General features: G+C 37.5%; 1 protein-coding gene across 1 annotated transcript in view; it reads right to left on the minus strand.

Moving 5' to 3' along the window:
• Positions 1–22,724, minus strand: part of MAGI3 (membrane associated guanylate kinase, WW and PDZ domain containing 3) — a 245,060-nt gene that overhangs the window by 46,271 nt on the left and 176,065 nt on the right. Inside the window, exons 7-9 of the mRNA XM_052637951.1 lie at positions 9,454–9,511; positions 5,363–5,457; positions 2,343–2,531 (exon numbers count right to left, since the gene is read on the minus strand). Of these exons, the coding sequence (XP_052493911.1) occupies positions 2,343–2,531; positions 5,363–5,457; positions 9,454–9,511 (342 nt within the window). The remainder of the gene's footprint in view (positions 1–2,342; positions 2,532–5,362; positions 5,458–9,453; positions 9,512–22,724) is intronic.

Raw genomic sequence — 22,724 nt, forward strand, 5'->3', positions numbered from 1 at the left:
ATACTGGAATGGGTTGCCATTTCCTACTCCAGGGGTCTTTCCAACCCAGTGACTGAACCCATGTCTCCTGCACTGGCAGGTCAATTCTTTACCACTTGAGCCACCTGGGAAGCCATATAAATGTGTGTTTAGTGGCAAACAGTTACGACCTCAAGCTCAAGTGAATCTTAAAAAAGATTCATATTATCCGTGTTAGTATATCCTTTGAGTGACACCTAAGTGGGCACACAAAGCTAGGTGCACTGCAGTAGGTGTTCAGTACATAGACAAGCGGTGCACAACTCCACTGGCTACTTATACAAACAGACAAAACAGACATTCTTTAAATACATCTGATTTCATGATTTTTAAGTAGCCATTGATTACAACATACTTAAAAATTCATTCTAGTTTGAACAATGTAAGGTTAAAGATTAGAATAATAACTTATGAATGTATTTTCTTTTCACATCTTTCTTTTTTGGAGAGACTTTCAATTTAGTGTAATTTAGTTATCAAAAGGAGAAATAAGGAACAAAAAAATTCAATACAAGTGAAGACTATATTATTTAAGACGCTGAAAATTTAGCTGAATTAATCCTTTTAAAAGCTGGTTTTACTTTCTTGATTTTACATCATTATGACCCACTTTGGTTGTAGGATCTTTGCCACTCATCAGTTGTGCGTTTTTTTAAATGCAGTTTTGATTTTTAAAATTTGTCCTCTGATGTCTCATCCATTTGCTGCTTTTATTTGAATATGATTATTTAAAAGGTTATTGCCAAATAAAGGTGCTTCAATTTGTTCTGATTGCATGTAGGCTTTAAAAAATCAACATGAATGCTATTTAAAAACAAATGTTAGCCTGTGGAAATTCATTTCAAAATTCAAGAAGATAAAGAAATTAAACTAATTAGAAATAAAGCTTTGACTTTTCCTCCCCTAGTCAAAGTTCTCTGAGTTTTTATGGAAGTATCCTATTGCTTTACAAATTAATAACATCTTTAGACAAATCTAAATCTACATCATAAAATCCTGACAGTATATACAATAGTTTTGAGATGTGTTTCATGGACAAAAATATTTTAAAAGTAAAAATTGAGGATTTAGGACAAAACCTTAATTTTAATCTCCAGAGTTTGTTGATTTTATAAAGTAATAAATTAGAAAAATAATTTTCTTTATAAATATAACTTTTAATTATTTTAAGATTTCTAGTTTAAATTTCTATCACCTAATTCGGGAAGCATAATATGAGAGATCCCATATATTAATTGAAAATAAGTTGATACCTGCCATCAAAAGTAATATGACAACTGAATCACCCAAATGGAGAATGTATTTACACATAGTATGTGAAATAACAGAGGATTAGAAAAGCCTAGCAAATAGGGTAAGAAGCAACCTCAGTGGATTATTAAAATCTTTCTGGAAGAAAAGTATTTTAACCTTCCACATAATCATAGTCTTAAACTTCCTCTAACCTATAGCCATAAACAGTCTCTCACATAAAAATATGTAACAGTCACCAAGTAAAGATGTTGAGAAAACTACATAGAAGACAAATTCATACAGCTCTGTAAAAATAATAACCTTATTGTCTATAATAATATAATTCTTTTTTTCCCATTCTTTTCTTTTTGTATTCTTTTTTTAGCTTTATTGTCTATAATTCTTAACATAGTGGCTTAACTTTACTAATAGCCACTAAGATAGCAAAAAACAAAGGAAAGGGTCCAACCTGGTGAAAAAATGTGGGATATACCAATTTGTTCAGTATCACTGTAAACATCACAACGAATCACTTTTCAAAAAAGATTACAGGTAAATGTTAAATAACTCCAAAAGTACCCTACATAATCAGAGAACATCAGACAATCAAATAATTTTCTGAGATGGTTAATAAATCCTTAGCTTAGTATAGCCAAAGGGTTATCTCAAACTATACAAACTATTCAATATATTAATAAATGACCCTCCCTCAAAACTACCATGTACTTAATTTAGAAGATAAACTATTTTAATACAGGAATCTACCTCCTGGTTGTATAATTTCTTTCTCTCTCTCTCTCTCTACACACACACACAAAATACATATATGATATATATTTATATAGCTATTATATATTTGGTATATATGTTATATATATATATATATAAAACATTCTCACTATAATTTTTGTTATAGGATCACAAATCTTTAAGCACTTTTTAAAAAAAATTTTTTGCCAAGCCATGTGACACGTGTGGGATCTTAGTTCCCAACCAGCGATGGAACTCATGCCCCCGTCAGTGGAAGCAGAGTCTTAAACTCTGGACCGCCAGGGAAGACCCCTTTTAAGTATTTCTGAAAAACCTGTTACCTGGTGCAATTTTCCCATCCTGAGCTGCAGGACCATCTTTCAGTACATTTTTCACTTGTAGGAACTCATCAGGCCTATCCCCACCAATAATGGTAAAACCAAATCCCATTGTGCTTTTTTTCAATGATGCTCGAACAAGGATGCCTTTAAGCTGGGATGGATCTCGAGTGAAGTGCGATTTTTCTGTATCTGCACAAAAATGAGAAACAAGAATAACTATAATGACTATACTCCTCAAAGCTAGTTTCCAAGATAGTCTATATAATTTAAATACAACAAACCATAACAGAAAGAAAATAAGACAGAATCCAATGTTATAGAACAGTTGGAATTTAAATTCATATATTAAATCACTGAAAAAAAACTTAGCTAATGAATCATTTCTCATTCTTCTATAGGACTCTTCTATGTCATTTGAAATGTATAAAAACATCTATTTCATCTTCTCATTGCCTTGTCTGTACCTACTTTTTCTAATCGCAAAGAGTCCTTTAGATAGAAGTCAGAATGACACACCTGAAGGATAACCTTTATTATTAAAATCCTGAAAGCCTTGGGCACTCATTCAGATGTATATTTCATTTGAATAAGCAGCTACTGGAGCTCTATGTAGAAAACACTGTACTAGGAAGATGAAGCCAACTGTCACAAACTTATAAAAGACAATACATGGAGAACTTTTTATAACCCATGACTCAGGCTTTCTGCAGCCTTTAACTTACATCTGATGAGTGGCGTGAATCCCTGCACTACTAGCAAATAGCTTCATGCTTCTTTCCCTTATACCTGTGCTTAGTGGAAACTTTAGGAAGACAAAAAGCAGTTTCACTGAAAAGCCTATTTTTAGAGGTTTCCTCAGATGATCCTAGCACTAAAAGTGATCCACATTTGCAAGTAATACCTGTCTTCTCTTTCCCAGAAAGTTCGCTCCACCTGGCTGCCATTAGGGCACTTACGAAAACTGCGGGGATCAAACTGTACAGATTCATAACTTAAAAAGCACTGTTTAAGTTAGCTTTTCAAAATATGGTTAAAATTTTTCTGACAAATCTCTTTTTTAACAGCTTTATTGAGACATAATCCACACATGACAGAATTATACAAGTCAATGATGTGGTAACCATCACCACAATCTAACTTTAGCACAGTTTCTCGCTCCCCAAACACACACCAAAGAAATCTTGGTGCTCATTAGCAGTCACTTCTCATTTTTCCCCAACCTGCCCTCACATCCTAACCTCAATCACTAAGCCACTTTTGTCTGTAGACATGCCCAATCTGGACATTTAATATAAATGGAATTATATAATATGTGGTCTTTTGAATGGTTTATTTCACTTAGCATAATTTTTTGAGGTTCATCTGTATTGTAGCATGTACTTTATTCCTTTTTTATCACCAAATAATATTCCATTATACAGATATATCACATTTTATTTATTCACTGATTTGTTGGGTTGTTTATACTTCTTGGATATTATGAGTAATGTTGCTGTGAACACTAATGTACAAGATTTTGTGTAGGCAAATACGTTCTTCCTTTTAGGTACATATTGGGAATGGAAATGTAGCAGTTACCGTGAACATATGAATATTATAACTATTTAATATTCTGAAGGATTGCCAAACTTTTCCAAAGTGGCTGCACCATTTTACATGGCACCATCAATGTATGAGGGCTCTGACTGCTTCACATCCTTGCCAGCACTTGTCACTGTCTACTTTTTTTTGGTTACAGCCATTCTAGTAGGCATAGAGCGGTCTCTCACTGTGGTTTTGATGCTCATTTCCCTAATGACTCAAATTCACAAGGCTAACTTGTCCCCCTGCCCCTCAACTTTCTCCTTTAAAGCAAAGGTGAGCACTCCCTCTTTTATACCACCACTGAACCTTGTATGTCTCTATTAATAACAATGAAAACTATCATTTTTGGCCACCATGTGCCAGACATGGATTTGTAAGCACTTTATATGTATTAACTTGTATACGCAGAACCACCTTAAGAGGTAGGTACTACTATCATTCATATTTTATATTATTAGATGAGAAAACAAACATTTAAAAAACTCATCCAAGGTTACACAGCTGGGATTCAAACTTGCTCTGTCTCCCTGTACATTTAACTACTAACACAGGATGGCACCTACCAGCATATATTATAACCATCAGTTTCCTGTTTTAGACTGTAAACTTTGAGGGTAAGACCTGTCTTACTCTTCATTTTTTAATACCAGGTACCAAGGAAAGCACTGGGCATATAGAAGGTGCTTAAAAATATTTATTAATCTAACAATGCTTGCTAAATCAAATGTAAAACTTTAGGGAAGGGACTACGTTTTTGAAGAGGGGCTATAAGAAAAAACTGTTTCATCAGCAACTGAGTGAAGAATCTACTAGATTATGATGATAAACATCTTATTAATGACAGAGAAGGGGGAGGCAATGAGGGATGAGTAGGATGGAACATCCTGGACATTTTTTACAAAATACATGTGGCTAGGCTCATCAAAATCTCAGGACCTATGCATTTTAAAAATGTTCCTCAAATGATTCTGATATTACTAATACCCTACTATCCCAGTTGAGAATCAATGATATAGGCAAACAATATGGTGGATTTGCTTAGTATTTGTTCATATCAGTTAATAAAGAATCTTGAATGGTCACTAATGTTAAATCTAAGCAATTAACTTGGGAGAAGCTCATAATGAATCAAAGATCTAATACTGACTTGGCCTTAAATACTAGAAAACAATCCAATTTACAAATTAAAACCTTGCACCCATAACAAAGTTATTCAATCCCTTCTCCCAACAATTTCACACTTTCTATATAAGCAGCAAGAGAAAAAAAACCTCAACATTTTCAAAATGGCCAGATGTTTTATTAAGATTATTCATATCTTTACAGTGACAAAAATTAGACAGTCTCTGTTGATTTTCAAAGTTCAAACTCACTTTTATTATTTCAGCATATAAATCTCACAAGTTATTCTTAGAAGATGGAGGTAAAAGTTCTACCTGGTTTTGAAGGCCCAGTATCAGCCTGTCCTAACTGCTTTTTCCTTTTGGCTTCCTCCACTGGATTTTCAAACTGGGTTTTCTGGTTAAGGTGACTGCAAAATGTAGACAAATATGCATTTCAGTTTAATGTGAAAGAGTTACATATTTTAAAATAGACTCTTGTATCATTCCCTCATCACACGTTAAGGGACAAACAGGTATCCTTATGCTATGGAACCCAGAGAGGCTGACAAGTCATGGAGGAAGAGCTTTTCAGCAGCTAAAGAATGACCCACAGAAGACGCCTAGAAGTCAAAGTTGCTGAAATGTTTCATACAGCTTCTCTATAACCATTTCTAATATTGCTAACAACAGCTTTCAAAACTATAAATGAAGCCCTCATATATGATATAGCTAGAACTATTGGCAATTAATCAGTTTTTTTTTTTAAGGCAGTTAATAGTAGGAGGGTTTCAAGTTTCTCTGAAGTGAAGCAGCTGTGAAGACACTTTTGAAGAAATCTTTGAGTACAGATGTCTTCTAGAATTTTACTATTATTTTCCCAGCTGACTCACCCATGTCAATTTACATCAAAAAAGCAAAGTGACTTGCTTTTATCAAACTGTTATCACAGACCAACTCTTTTACAGTTAAATTGCTTCAAAATTATATAATAACTAATTACATAATTATAAGTTCAACTCTTTTTGACAATTTAGGAATAATCATGACTAACTCTTTGAAAGCATACAAGTCTGTGGTGGAAATCAGAAAAGTATGGGGAGACGAGAGGCAGGCCATAGATGACAGTATTCAATACACTATGGCGAGAGTATGTCTTACAGAAGAACTGAGCATTGGTTAACCTGGCAAGCCAGTTAACTGTAAGTGGATTAAGAACGTAACTACGATACGAAAGACGTTTAAGACTGCAAATAGGTCTAATACAGAAACAAGGGGGAATTATATTCTAGTACTTCTACACTGCAAACACATTTCAGCCAATTGAAAGTCATTTCCCAGCAGAATCCATTCTAACAAGAAGTGACATTACTAAATATCAACAATTAAACATTAAATCATGAGAATTTCAGATTATGATTGTCTTTAGATAAGCTGAATATTACAAAATCTATACACAAATAGTCATACACCTTGGATATTTTCTTTGCCACTTGTGACCATTAATGGGGATGGAGGAGGGGTCGACAGGGAGAAAAGACCCTTACAGCAAGGTCCCCTAGCTTCCGAGTATGCTTCTCTGTGCCTTTTAGGCTTCTAGTGCATCATCAACCCTGCAACAGATGCAGGCATTCAGTTTCAGAGCTCTAAATACGGCAAGTTCTACGTGACGTTCTTTGGGTTCTGATTTCACTAAAACTCAAGTATGCTTCTGCTTCTTACTGTGAGAAAGGACCTTATCAACTGAGTTAACTGTTTAATCTTCCATGAAAATGAAAATCTTTGGTGTTAAGTTAGGTACCATTTTTAAAGTTATTTATTATGTACTGATAATTTACATATTCTTGAAAAAACAAAACTAGAAACTGACACTTCGAAAAGAGTACACCTGTTTAGAAAGAACCTTGGCTTACTTGAACGTCATCAGTTAGAATGACTCACTTTGCCGCCCAGGCATTAATACATAGAAAGGAGTAATTTATATTTATACTCTTTGTAATGTGTGGGAGAAGAGAGTAGAAGAATGCAAATGAGTAATCCCTTTCCTGAAAAGTCTTTGACAAAAGAGTGTAAGATTTTAGAGAAAAGAGTAATTGCATCTGTCACCTTAGACTACCTAGATTAAAATGTCAACCAAAAAACAAAACAGTAAAAACACTCTCCCTTTCCTTTAGTTACTTATACCCATAGTATTATTAACATGTAACAAATTTTGTTTTCTGTAAAACCAGCTATGGGAAGGGAAGAGAACATAATAGATTATCAGAAAAAGTAAACAACAGTAGCAAACAAGCCTGATTAAATAGATAATATATAATTTGAAATTTCTTCTCTATTAAAATTTTGTATAAACATATGAGAATTCATCTCCACAAACAAAATCATTATCCTTCATGAAAAGTTAAGACATGAAAAGCAGATGCATATTTTGACTGTGTCATCTAACTGCAGGAAAGCAATTAAAGAATACAATAAGACAACATTTCTAAAGATATGTGCGTTCTTATGGAAGGCCTGCCATTAAATTTTGGGAACAATTTTATTTCCAAAAATAAATTAATCCATTTCAGAATCTCATCTTCTAAAATAAATGCTTACCCCAAAAACCTGCCATTGCAGTTGGTGTTACTACTAAAAGGCTCTTGCCAAGAGCAATCATTGCGCCATCTGGTTTGACAAACTAAGAGAGCCAGAGAGTAGCCATTCAAGTAACAGCTTTTTATCTCCATCAGTAAACTCACTGCAGATTACTATAGTTGAGATTCAAAGCCTAACTAGTCTGGGAATCAAGCCACACTTCAGAACTCGGCTGATTCCATACTAATGTGCATCTTGAGTACAGCCTGCTCTTTCTTAATCTAATAAATTACCCTCCAGTAAAATGAGCTCGTCTGGGAACTATCATACAAAATCACATCGCTGCCACTGCTGTTGCTTCTAATCAGGCTGCTTCACATGCCTCCATGACAGCTGGGAGCAGGTCACTTCAGGACTGCCCTAAAGTTGCTTCAATATTAGTACATCCTTGTTTAATGAGAACCAGATCATTTAGCGCAAGATTTTATAACAGGCAAATGAATTTCACCTCTTGACCATGCATTCACATTTGTTGGAATGGATACTAAGAGAATGAGAATCATTATCTCAGAAATGTTCAGCAGTGTTAATGGCAAATAATAGTTGATGGAAGCCCAATTTGAACAGACTAACTATTAGGGGGAAATTTACCACAAATTCTTTTCAGCTAGCCTTCAAATATTCCTTTGATTTGAAAAACGGTTTTTTTTTTCTTTTAACTAAATATACTTTAGAAAAAAGTAACAAAAGAACTGCTGTATACTCCTCACATCATAGTATCAGAAAGATATGAAATAAAATTAACATAACCTTTCAATGGAGCTGTTAAATTATAGATCTAAGGGTCAAACTGAGTTATTTTTCTTAGGGTATAAGTTAGACTTTAAGAAATCATTCCAAAAATCTCCCTAAGCACAGTGACTCAAGCAACAGCTACACACTAATATAAGAACTAGCATTATAACAGGAATCAGTTATTCACTTTAGGGAAGTGGCATTCATTTATGCCAACAAATGATGAAAAACTAATCAGCAATCACGAAAACAGAAGAGTGTTCACCATATTTCCAGGTAATAATATTTTGCCTTCACTACCTTGGCAGATGGTGCAGACTCCTAGTTCCCAAGTTAATAGTAACCTCTCTGATCTAATGATCTGCCTGGTAATAGATGACTGAGGTCAAAATTCTATCTATATCATCTGGAAAGAAAGCAATCCCAATGATCATAACAATGTAGCAATTAGATAAATGAAGAAAAGGGAAAGAAAAATCAGAAGTTGATGTTATCCTAATTTCTCTGGCTAACATAGGCAGGTGTTTGATCCTCTATTCCAACACAGATTTACGTTTAAATTTAACTATAACAGCTGTGTCAGAAGCAACTTTCACGTCCAAAAAGAAAACTAAGTTTTCCTTGATTAACTCCTTAAAAAAGAGAACAGTTGTAATCATGTACTTGAAAACTTTGGATCACTCTGATACAATGCCCTTAAAGTCCTTTCATCGCCTTCAGAATCACGCAGGTGTGCTGTTGAAAGTGACCTTACTCGTTCACCTTTTGTTTTCTATCCACTACTTCTCTTTCCAGAGGCCGGAGCAGTATTGATGACATCTCCAGCTATTAATCATCTGAGCAACATACCCAAGCTCTCTATCTTTACTTCAACACCAACCTCTACGGAGCACAGAATCAGGGAAGCAAATGCCCACTGTCCTGACCTTCTCATCCCACTGGTGGCAAAACCTGAAAGCGGGATTGCAGAAGCGTAAGGTACTTCATTCACTCCCTAAAATTGTGCAATGAAAGGGAAACATCTGGGAAAGCATAAACTGAGGTAACAAACTTACTCAACATAGTACGTCCCATATTGAGGGTCCTCTATTTTCTCCCAGCCGTAAGGAAGTTCTGCAAATTAAAAAGAAAAGAAAAAAAAGAATTGAGTGAAATGCCAGTTTCAAAACCAACAAGAAAGGAATTTACCAAGTGAATTCCTGTCTTTTATTTGATTACACTGATATTTGGGAGACGAAAAGGTAAGAACTCACTTTCAAAATACCAACACAGTTTGACTTGAGTGGCTTCTTCAATAACTAGTAAATGTCTTAGCAAGTAATCAGAAGCAGAGAACAAAAGACAACATTAAACTCGAAGGTGTTTATTTGAATCATGAGTCATAAAAATGCTAGGTATTTAAAAAATAACCTGGTATAATTATTTCATTTAAATAGCTTTATAGCACTGATGTGAGACACAGCCTGCAGATCAATAACAAGCAGCAACTGCTTGTTAATTTTTTCACTATGATGCAAAGGAATTGTCGATTATTTCTGTTATCACATTCTAACCCACTTCTCTCCACAGAAAAGTCCAGTCTTGGATTTAAACCATTTCAAGTGGGTAATTTAGATTTGTTTAAAATCTAAGAAAATACCTACTTTCTCTTGAAATAACAAGATCTAAGTGTCTGAAGGAAAACTACACAGTGCCTTGTGTAGAATCTCTATGTGTGTATGGTCACAAAGAAATATCTTACATAGAATTATTATGTATTATTGCAAGTAAAGTGACCAATAAAATATAATCAGAAAAATTAAAGGTAGTTGAATTTCTGATAGCCAAAAAAGAAAAAAACCTTTGGTCTTTTCAACATAAACTGACCCTGTCAAGAAAGAATCCTCTTTCCCTCCCACTCTGTCTGTTTTCCAAGGTTAGGCAGCTGAAGACTCTTTTTATTAGTCAGACATGGTTTAAGTTGGCAGGAGTGTCCCTAGCAGGTGGTTTTTATTGCTATCAATTATACACAGGAGCTCAGCAAGAAGGAAGTTTTTAAAAAAATCTACAGTTGTACTCTATGATGACCACTCTTTGATTCTGAATTTCTTGTAGACTGTGTTTCTGCTATAGTGAAACACAGACACATATGCATACATATACAAACAACACATGCTAGGCAGCAAACAGGCTTAGAAAATATCAAAGAACTTATTAATTTCATATCATTAAGCTGCAGTACAATGTATCCACTTTGTAGGAAAAAACCCCATTGAACCTGATAAACAGTACAAACCGTTACGCTCTAATAAAAAGTATTATTCCACATTCAGGAAAAAAGAAGAGAATAGATGACCAGCCTCCTAATGAAAAGCTCTGAATCATCTCCACCCCTTTTTCCCCAGCATAGTTCTCTGCCTATGTATATAATATTAACTGGTAGTTTTGAAGTCTGGTGAGCTTTTGCGGTTTTCCTTTGAAAAAATCTGGTTGAAATGTCTGAGATGGAAAAGATAAGAATAGCTGAAAAGTAACTACTATGTGAAAACAGATCAAAACAACTGAGAAGAACTGGGATATACTTCAGTTCACTTTGATCCTCCACAGCTACAAGGCAAACAATCATCAATTAAGTACAATATTTTATGACTCATGTTAACAGAAAAAAGAACAAAGAGCATCACTCATCACCCAGTTCTACAAGGGTTAAGTTGCAACCCACTGCATCCTGAAAGCAATTCGGGATGAAAAAATAAAACAGGATGAGGTGCTCTGTGCTTTGGATAAATGGGTCTTAGATAATCAGATGCATTATTGAAGGAAGAATTTCAATGACCCCAGTAACTTTTCTTCCCATACACAGAAAAGTACTAAGACCATTAACTTGAGATATCTATCTGTTCTTTGTGATTAGCAGTAATCTTTTACTAAAATGTATGCTTGACTACATAGATATCCTAACCAAAAAATTCATATACATCCTGGCTCCTCTCCTAGCTCTTGGAACAGATCCTCGGAGTTGCTGAGTGCCTGTTTCCTGGGGCATGGTCCTTAGTTAGACCCTAAATAAGAAAGCTCACAACTCTCCTTCATGTTGTGTGTTTTTCTGCAAGTCAACACGAAGCAACTGCTACATGAATAAAAGTATTTGTTGGATTGTATGAACAAGGAAACTGTGAAAAATGCTCTATAATAATATTACCAAAGCAATATCATGGAGAATTTCCTATGAGAGAGAGTTTTCTTTAATAGAAATTTTCTTGAAATAGCATGGGAACTCAACTGTGCTATGTAAGGATGAATTCTACAATGGTACCACACCTGGATTTATGCTCTGTGAGAATTTTGGAGAATTTAAGCAACTATAAATTCAAGGGATTAGCATTAAAAAGCAGAGACATTACTTTGCCAACAAAGGTCTGTCTAGTCAAAGCTATGGTTTTTCCAGTAGTCATGTATGGATGTGAGAGTTGGACTATAAAGAAAACTGAGTGCTGAAGTACTGATGTTTTTGAACTGTGGTGCTGGAGAAGATTCTTGAGAGTCCTTTGGACTGCAATGAGATCCAACCAGTCCATCCAAAAGGAAATCAGTCCTGAATATTCACTGGAAGGACTGATGCTGAAGCTGAAACTCCAACACTTTGGCCACCTGATGCAAAGAACTGACTCATTTGAAAAGACTCTGATGCTGGGAAACATTGAAGGCGGGAGGAGATGGTTGGATGGCATCACCAACTCAACGGACATGAGTTTGAAAAAGCTCTGGGAGTTGGTGATGGACAGGAAAGCCTGGTGTGCTGCAGTCCACAGGGTTGCAGAGTCGGACACAACTGAGCGACTGAACTGAACTGAATAAGGCAACTATAGAGATAGTTGAAATATTGCATTTGCTCCCTGAAAAATTCACTAAGAAGGATGTACTAATGCCTAATAAGAAAAAAGATCAACAAATATATATTTTGGTGTTAATGTGGAAGTTGAGTCAGCATTTTAGTTAGCACTTAAAGAAGCAACTAACAGATAGAGTACAGTCTTTTCTTTAGGAGAGTAAAGTCGTTCAGTCGTGTCCGACTCTTTGCAACCCGTGGACTATAGCCCACCAAGCTCCTCCATCCATGGGATTCTCCAGGCAAGAATACTGGAGTGGGTTGCCATTTCTTTCTCCAGGGGATCTTCCCGACCCAGGGATCGAACCAGGGTCTCCCACATTGCAGGCAGACGCTTTTAACCTCTGCACCACCAGGGAAGCCCTTTAGGAGAGTAAACAAATTGCTAATTTATCTTCTGGATTACTCTTAGCAATCACTTTAAACCTTCACATGTGATAAGATCAGACAGGTTTTTGCAGGGTAGATTCATGCAGTTAAGGAAGTGATTGTTACTTGCCCACTTAAACTAAAGGTAATAAAACCTAGACTAAAATACCTAACAATTTTATACACTATCCAGTGAGTCAATTCATTTACTGAATTTCTCCCTTTTCTTTCCTTTTTTTCCCCTTTCTTCCTCCTCTTCCTCCCCTCTCCTTCCTTATGCAAAAACAAAAATTAGAAACACAGTTCTTGACATCAAGGAGTTCATAGTGGAAAAGTGAAGACAGAAAAGAGAAACGATATAGTGAAATAGAAAGTGTGAAGGTGTTAGTTGCTCAGTTGTGTCCAACTCTGCAACCCCATGGACTATTGCTTGCCAGGCTTCCCCATCCACGGGATTTTCCAGGCAAGAATACTGGACTGGGTTTCCCTTTCCTTCTCCAGGGGATCTTCCCAACCCAGGAATTGAACCTGGGTCCCCTGCATTGCAAGCAGACACTTTACTGTCTGAGCTATCAGGGAAGCATAATAATGAAACAAACAAGCTTTTGAGGGAGAGCTGAGGAACACCACCACTTGCTTGGTAAAACAGTTATCAGAAAAGTATTCTAGAAGACAGTGACGTTTGAGCAGGCTTAAAGAATGAGTTGGGATTGGTGAGAGGGAGGCCACTTGACTGATCAAAGAGCACTGAGGCATTAAAAATGGCTGGCATTTTCAGTAATTACAAATAATTTATAGGACTAGAGTGAAGTACGTATGCCGGGGGCTTGTCTTATAATAGGAACCAAAACACATTTCTGGAGTGCTGGGTTAAGGAGTTTGGCCTTTATTTTGATGATGATGAAACTGATTAAACTGGACTGTGACATGATTAAATTAGATTTGGGGATGTTATGGGTAACAGTAATAAAGGATGAAATAGATGGAGTGGAGTGAAAATAAAGGCAGGCAAATAAGAAAATCATTAATAGCCTAGATAAGAAATTGTGAAGGCTGGAGCTAAGGCACTGGTAGTGGGAATACAGAGAAAGAATGGATAATAGAGACAAGCAAGTTGAAGCAACAGAACTTAATGACTAGCACAAAGATTGTGGGAGGGGAGGAGGTCAAGATGATACCCAGGTTAATGGCTATTTAAGCATAAATATGATACATTATACAATATTTATTGGATACCTATGGAAACAGCTGTGAGAAGAGGAAAGAAGTGTTAATTTGGATTTAGAGGCATTTAGCAGACAGATATCTGGAGGAGGAAGTGGCAACCCACTCCAGTACTCTTGCCTGGAGAATCCCATGGAGAGAGGAACCTAGCGGGCTACAGTCCATAGGGTGGCAAAGAGCTGGACACGACTGAAGTGACTGAGACAGCACAGGAGACAGATCATAAGAAAAAAAATGAGGAGCACCCCTGGACACTTAAGAGATGGCATATTTTTTAAAGTCAGAGTTGATAGAAGTTGATACTTAGCTGCAATGAAGAAGACAGGGTGAGGAAAAAGTTGAGGATGATAACCAGTTTCAGGCTCACAGAACTGGGAGGATGTAAGGTCAGCTGGTGACGGCAGGAAGTGAACGTATACAAAAGACTTAACTCAGTTTGGAAGTTGTTGCATTTGAGGGGCTATGCAACATCCTTGTAGAGATACCTAACAATTTCTTGGAAATATGAACCTGGTCCTGTTCTCAAAAGAGAAACAGAGGAAGATAAAAGATCTGGGAGACACTGCAATTAAAGCTATGGCAGTGGACAAAATTACTGAGGTAAGTTGTGAATAGAAAAGATGGAGAATAGAAGCTTAGGAGCATTACCAATTTAAGGAGCAGAGTAAGTAAGAATGGGGGAATGGAGTCAAAGAAGATAGACGAGGAGAGCACCGTCAACACGAACAAATGCTTTATAAAGCTGTCAGGACTGGAGATAGGGGCTAAAAGGAGTCCACTAAATCTGGCAATCAGGCAGGTGGTTATGGGTAACATTAAGAAAAGCAGTTTCACTAGAAAGGTAGAGGGCAAAATTCAGCATGCTGCTGCTGCTGCTAAGTCGCCTCAGCCGTGTCCGACTCTGTGCGATCCCATAGACGGCAGCCCACCAGGCTCCCCAGTCCCTGGGATTCTCCAGGCAAGAACACTGGAGTGGGTTGCCATTTCCTTCTCCAATGCATGAAAGTGAAAAGTGAAAGTCAAGTCGCTCAGTTGTGTCCGACTCTTCACAGCCCCATGGACTGCAGCCCACCAGGCTCCTCCGCCCATGGGATTTTCCAGGCAAGAGTACTGGAGTGGGGTGCCATTGTCTCATCTGAAAATTCAGCATACTGTAGTATTAAAGAGTAAATTGTGGAGTCCTTAAGAAATAGCCTTCTTGTTTTGTTTTGGAAACTCAGTTGTTTAAAAAAAAAAAAAAAGCAGTTTGAGAACTCTGGAAGAGAAGATAGGAAAGACCTAACCATATTTTCCTATTTTAAAAGCTAAAGCACCTTCCCCGTGCCAAAAGTTGACTCAAAAAGCAAAACTATTTCTGGCATATCAAGCCGCTTGATTGGTTCTAAGGCCCATGAAATTATCATTCCTCTTCTCCAAATAGCAATTTTCTTATTTAAATATATAAATTATAATCGTTTTCTCATTGTGGAGCTCTATTCAACTGATAATTTTCTTTTAACATTCTCTAAATTCTATAAAGGTATCAACATGAACACATTTTAATAAAAATGTCTTTAGTAAAAAGTTTAATCTTTCTTTCATCATAAGAGAAAAGTAGTGAGCTGAAAGTAAAATGGATTCCTGATGTTGAATTTTTAAGATAACCATTTAATTAACACATTAATTATTTTGAGTGGAAGACAAACATGTACACTCATTAAACCATCAGATATGGTATAAAAACACAGGTTATGAATAGCAAAAGACTGGGGGGGAAAGGGCAAGTTTTAGGAACTGTAAAGTTTTTCTAGATCTTAAATGTTCAGCAAAAGGCAAACAATATCTTAAACAATAAAAACTTACATTTAACATGCTGTTATTACTATCCCCTTTACTAGCATCTACTCTGTGCAAGATACTATGGAGACTACAATGTAAGTTAGATATAGTATAGTCTGCAAATAGCCCATTGTAGGGCTATTTCTCCCCTATTCAGAGAAGAGGCCAAGTATGTGGTAAATGTGGTAACGACTGGCTGGGGATAAAACAAACAGGCTCCAGGTTCCAAATTTTGGGGTCCCCAAAGGGAAACAAAAATGCAAAAAAGCAAAATGGCTGTCTGGGAAGGCCCTTACAAATAGCTGTGAAAAAAGAGAAGTGAAAAGCAAAGGAGAAAAGGAAAGATATAAGCATCTGAATGCAGAGTTCCAAAGAATAGCAAGGAGAGATTAGAAAGCCTTCCTCAGCGATCAGTGCAAAGAAATAGAGGAAAACAACAGAATGGGAAAGATTAGAGATCTCTTCAAGAAAATTAGAGATACCAAGGGAACATTTCATGCAAAGATGAGCTCGATAAAGGACAGAAATGGTATGGACCTAACAGAAGCAGAAGATATTAAGAAGAGGTGCCAAGAATACACAGAAGAACTGTACAAAAAAGATCTTCACGACCCAGATAATCTTGATGGTGTGATCACTCACCTAGAGCCAGACATCTTGGACTGTGAAGTCAAATGGGCCTTAGAAACCATCACTACAAACAAAGCTAGTGGAGGTGACGGAATTCCAGTGGAGCTATTTCAAATCCTGAAAGATGATGCTGTGAAAGTGCTGCACTCAATATGCCAGCAAATTTGGAAAACTCAGCAGTGGCCACAGGACTGGAAAAGGTCAGTTTTCATTCCAATCCCAAAGAAAGGCAATGCCAAAGAATGCTCAAACTACCGCACAACTGCACTCATCTCACACGCTAGCAAAGTCATGCTCAAAATTCTCCAAGCTAGGCTTCAGCAATACGTGAACCGTGAACTTCCAGATGTTCAAGCTGGTTTTAGAAAAGGCAGAGGAACTAGAGATCAAATTGCCAGCATCCACTGGATCATGGAAAAAGGAAGAGAGTTTGAGAAAAACATCTATTTCTGCTTTATTGTCTATGCCAAAGCCTTTGACTGTGCGGACCACAACAAACTGTGGAAAATTCTGAGAGGGACGGGAATACCAGACCACCTGACCTGCCTCTTGAGAAACCTATATGCATGTCAGGAAGCAACAGTTAGAACTGGACATGGAACAACAGACTGGTTCCAAATAGGAAAAGGAGTGCGTCAGGGCTGTATATTGTCACCCTGCTTATTTAACTTATATGCAGAGTACATCATGAGAAATGCTGGGCTGGAAGAAGCACAAGCTGGAATCAACATTCCTGGGAGAAATATCAATAACCTCAGATATGCAGATGACACCACCCTTATGGCAGAAAGTGAAGAGGAACTCAAAAGCCTCTTGATGAAAGTGAAAGAGGAGAGAGAAAAAGTTGGCTTAAAGCTCAACATTCAGAAAACAAAGATCATGGCATCTGGTCCCATCACTTCATGGGAAATAGATGGGGAAACAGTGGAAACAGTGTCAGACTTCATTTTTTTGGGCTCCAAAATCACTGCAGATGGTGACTGCAGCCATGAAATTAGAACACGCTTACTCCTTGGAAGAAAAGTTATGACCAACCTAGATAGCATATTCAAAAGCAGAGACATTACTTTGCCAACAAAGGTCCATCTAGTCAAGGCTATGGTTTTTCCAGTGGTCATGTATGGATGTGAGAGTTGGACTGTGAAGAAAGCTGAGTGCTATAGAATTGATGCTTTTGAACTGTGGTGTTGACGAAGACTCTTGAGAGTCCCTTGGACTGCAAGGAGATCCAACCAGTCCATCCTAAAGGAAATCAGTCCTGGGATTTCTTTGGAAGGAATGATGCTGAAGCTGAAACTCCAGTACTTTGGCCACCTCATGCGAAGAGTTGACTCATTGGAAAAGACTCTGATGCTGGGAGGGATTAGGGGCAGGAGGAGAAGGGGACGACAGAGGATGAGATGGCTGGATGGTATCACCAACTCGATGGACATGAGTTTGGGTGAACTCCAGGAGTTGGTGATGGACAGGGAGGCCTGGGGTGCTGCGATTCACGGGGTCACAAAGAGTCGCACACGACTGAGGGACTGAACTGAACTGAAAGGGAAATGCAGGTTACTATGTAGCTCAGTTGGTAAAGAATCTGACTGCAATGCAGGAGACCCATGTTCCATTCCTGGGATGAGAAGATCCCCTGGAGAAGGAAAAGGCAACCCATTCCAGTACTCTGGCCTGGAGAATCCCATAGACAAAGGAGCTTGGCAGGCTACAGTCCATGGGATCGCAAGAGTCAGACACAATTTAGTGACTACACCACCACCATAGGGAAATACAGGTGATTCTGCAAAGGCATATCCAGTAATAGGGGTGGGGGAGTAACTCTTGGATTAAAACGCTTTCAACATCCCTGGAATACTGAGTGCAACTTTGGTTGCACTATCTTATGAACTGAAGTGGTTTGCCATTCCCTTCTCCAATGGACCACATTCTGTCAGACCTCTCTACCATGACCCGTCCGTCTTGGGTTGCCCCACCCGGCATGGCTTAGTTTCACTGAGTTAGACAAGCTGTGGTCTGTGTGATCAGATTGGCTAGTCGTCTGTGATTGTGAGCGCAGAAGAACTGACGCTTTTGAACTGTGGTGTTGGAGAAGACTCTTGAGAGTCCCTTGGACTGCAAGGAGATTCAACCAGTCCATCCTAAAGGAAATCAGTCTTGGGTATTCATTGGAAGGAATGATGTTGAAGCTGAAACTCCCAATATTTTGGCCACCCAATGTGAAGAGCTGACTCATTTGAAAAGACCCTGATGTTGGGAAAGATTGGGGGCAGAGGAGAAGGGGATGACAGAGGATGAGATGGTTGGATGCCATCACCGACTCAAGGGACATGAGTTTGGGTAAACTCCAGGAGTTGGTGATGGACACGGAGGCCTGGAGTGCTGCGATTCATGGGGTCGCAAAGAATCGGACACAGCTGAGCAACTGAACTGAACTGAACTGATCTTAAGAACGATACAATTAAGATCACCACGTAATGTATTCTCCACTTTTGAGAGTGAAAGGAGACACTATTATTAATTACACTGGGACAGTAGGAATAAGAAGGATTAGTCCTTCACCAACCAAGGCATACAGTCACCCATAATATAAAGAGCTTTAGGGGAACACACTTTTTCAGAGAATCATTTTCAATTTCCTGAGCCCCTCTACTTTGTTCTCCAAGGAAGAAAGAATGTCTTATTTAACAGGTGAGTTTTAGAGAATGAATTCAGTGTGTTTGGCTCAGGGCCTTTTGGGTCCTCCTGCGGTTTCAGATGCTAGCCTGCCTGCAGAGAGGGTGCTGTCTGGTCTTTTGCCATATCTGCCTTGTGGGAGAAGCCAAACAACTGAAACAGAGGCTGGAGATTGAGTGCTTAAGTCTCCCTCTGGTAGGGGTGAAATATCAGTAAGCCCAGTATAGGTGTGGCGCTAAGCCGTGTTCACTCATCAGATGGTATTCTAATCTCATCTTTGTTTCCTATGTTTTACTTCTCTATTGACTCCTCACTAATGAATGAAGATGGATTTTTCTCTTTTCTTTTTCTGGCCATGAGCCATGTTGGGATCTCAACCTGCCACACCAGGGACTGAACGCTTGCCCTCTGCATTGGAAGTGTGGAGTCTAACCACTGGACCACCAGGGAAGTCCCAAGACAGAATTATTATTTTTTGCTTCCCCCAGAACCCTAAGGAGATTAAACATTATTATAAGAAGGATGTCCGAAGGATAGGGTGGCTTCTTTCCTTCTTTTCCTCCTCCTTTCCTTCCAAGCATTTAAGTCTCAACTGAAGGGATATATAGATAAGACAGAATTACTGCTCTTACAGAGTATAGGTATCTAGCAACAATGCAATGTCGTGGGTGCTACAATAGAAACATGCTGTGCACAGAGGCAAGAACACCTAATGCTGACCTGGAAGAGAATAGCAGAGGAGGCTACAAAAATTATACATTTGAGCTTAAAAGGATAAGCAGGTATAAGCCAAGTGGACACAGGGAACAAGGTTGGTTCCTGGCATAAGAAACAGGCATAACTGGCAAAGATAAAAATATGTCATATTTATGGTATGAAAATACTTTGAGAAAGAAATAAAGAATACAGTTCAGTCACAAAAAATCTTCACTACCCTCCCAAGTAGTCTAGACTTTATTCTGCTACAGTAGGGAGCCATTAACTAAAATGGGGAGAGGTATGAAGGCAGTTGTATTTTAGAAAGAGTAATGGATAATGTAGCTTAACCTTTTTGATCATGTAGTCTCATCAATTAAAAATCTGACCATGTACTTCCAAGAGATTTACATATTCATAGACATAGATATACTAATCTACTAACATATACATAATAAGCATATACAAAATAGACATTTAAAAAGGAGATAAAGACTAAATAAACAATTATCCCAATTTTACCTCAACGTGGTTGAAAAGAGCTCTTGTGAGGTGTATGAGAAGTGTCAGCTCCCCCATTTTCTCACTGTTACCTTGGGCTTGCATATCTGTATTACCTTTAATCACCAGTGTCTTTGTAGAAATCCTTTTAAGCCACATTTTAACTTTGTGTAAATTAAAAACCATGTAACATGGTCTATAAATCCACTTAACTGTGCACAAGTAAACTGAAAAACTTTACAGGGCTCCTGACAAAAGCAAAGGAGTCACCTTCATTCTTCCTTTAAGACACTCTGAGGAGTGTACATGATAATCTGACAAATAGAATGAAGTAGAATACCATTGCCAATCTGTATGTAAAATAGTAGAGAAGTTTCATTTATTTTTTCCCAATGAAAACATGATACTGACATTTTCTTCCTGTACCCAAACTGTTGGAACGCCATCATTTATTTTACAGACCACTGGCATAAAAGATACATTGGAGAACTGTAGGAAAAAAAAAGACCAGAATAATCCAAATGTGTGGTAGTTAGAGGAAGGGAGAGGATGGTATTAAAAAAAAAAAAAAAAGCATGAATAGAGAATAGGGAGCATAGGGAGCTATAGGAAAAAGCAAACATAGCAAAATGATCATTATAATTTATATATTCACAGAAAAACTCAGTTTTTCTATATGTTGGAAATTTTTCATAATAATATATTGCCAAAATATAGAAAAAAGAAAGAGCAGCAGGGATTGGAAACTATATAGGGGACAGAGCAAGAGGAGAAGCAGTAGCAAATATGACTCAAAGGATTTTACCCAGATGATTATAAGGATGGTACCTAAGAGAGAAGGCAAAATGTGGGGACTGTGGGAGAAAGATGCTAAATTCAGTTTTAAATATGTTTATCTGAAGTGCCAGTAGGGCAATCAAAAAGAAAGTCTCAAAAGTAGTAGGGTATACAGAAACAGGATTCAGAACAGAGGACAACACTAGAGATTCAGACAAGGAGACTAGCTACAGTAAGTTGATAGTTAAGGCTATGAAAATAAATACATTCTACAAGAGAAAACAGGAGAAGGCAGAGAACTGAACTGAAACAATCAGCTGGTAGGAAAATGAATGGAAGTGCGAAAGGGTTAGTCGCTCAGTCATGTCCGACTCTTTGCAACCCAATGGACTGTAGCCAGCAGGTTCTTCTGTCCATGGAATTCTCCAGGCAAGAATACTGGAGTGGCTTGCTGTTCCCTTCTCCAGGGGATCTTTCTGACCCAGGAATCAAACCTGGGTCTCCTGCCTTGCAGGCAGATTCTTTATCATCTAAGCCACCAGGTAGCCCTAGAAAAAGAAAAGGAACGGAGCCGGCAAAAGAGACATCCTGAAAAGACTAATACCACATTCATCATCTTTAAACAGTCCAATTCTATAATATTACATATTCTAGATTACCTTCACAATGGCTGATTTCACCTTAAGAAACTTACTGTGAAAAGCCTTAGGGAAGGACAAGGGAAGTGTGTTATAAAAAGTTATTTTAAAAATTATTTGAGGTATAATTTGTATTCACCACAATGCACAGATCTTAAGCGCTCATGTAATGATTAAAATATCAATGTACGTGCTTGTTCAAGTGCAAAGAATGAGCTTCAGCAACTGCAGGTGCCTATATAACCATCACCCCAAACAAGATGGAAAGGATGTCCATCATTCCAGAGAATTTATTTCAATTCACTATTCTACCCTCCTTCCCCATCATTTCCTGACTTCTATTAGCATACATTAATTTTCATGTTCTTGGACTTTAAATAATGGTTAATTGAGTACCCATTCTTTTGGATCTGGCTTCTTTCATTCAACATGTTTCTGAGGTTCATCCATGTTGTTGAATGTTATCAACAGCTTTTTCTTTGTATTGATGAGTAGTATTTCATTGCACGAGTAAACCACAAACTGTTTATCCATTATCCTGTTGAATATTTGGGATGTTTTGAGGTTGGAACTATTATGAATAAGGCTGTTATGATCATTCAGGTGAAGTCTTCAGGGGAGTATTATGTTTTCATTTTTCTTGATATAACACCTCATAGGAAACTGCCAAAATTTCTCCAGTTTTTACATAATTTTACATCCCTACCAACATGTACAAATCCAAATGCTCTACAATCTCACCAAAGTTTAATATTGTCAGTGTATTTGACTTTAGCCCTTCTAGGGGGTGTGAATAAATCATAGAGACAATTAGTGATAAGCACATTTTTAATGCTTTTTTTTTTTAATTGAGGTATAGTTGATGTACATACCTTGTCATGTTCTTATTGGCTATTCTCTGTCTTTTGTAAACCATCTGTTCAAATTCTTTGACCATTTTAAAAAGCAACTTTATTGAGGTATAATTTACACATCACATAAAACTCTTCTGTTTTAAAAAATGTACCATTCATTGACTTTAATAATTTACTGAGTTTTGCAGCTATCTACCACAATCCAGTTTTGGAAAATTCCCATGACCCCAATATGGTTCCTTGTGCTGTGTGCTCAGTCGCTCAGTTATACCCAGCTC

The sequence above is a fragment of the Budorcas taxicolor genome, chromosome 3, assembly GCF_023091745.1.
Source record: "Budorcas taxicolor isolate Tak-1 chromosome 3, Takin1.1, whole genome shotgun sequence".
NCBI classification, from domain to species: Eukaryota; Metazoa; Chordata; class Mammalia; order Artiodactyla; family Bovidae; genus Budorcas; species Budorcas taxicolor.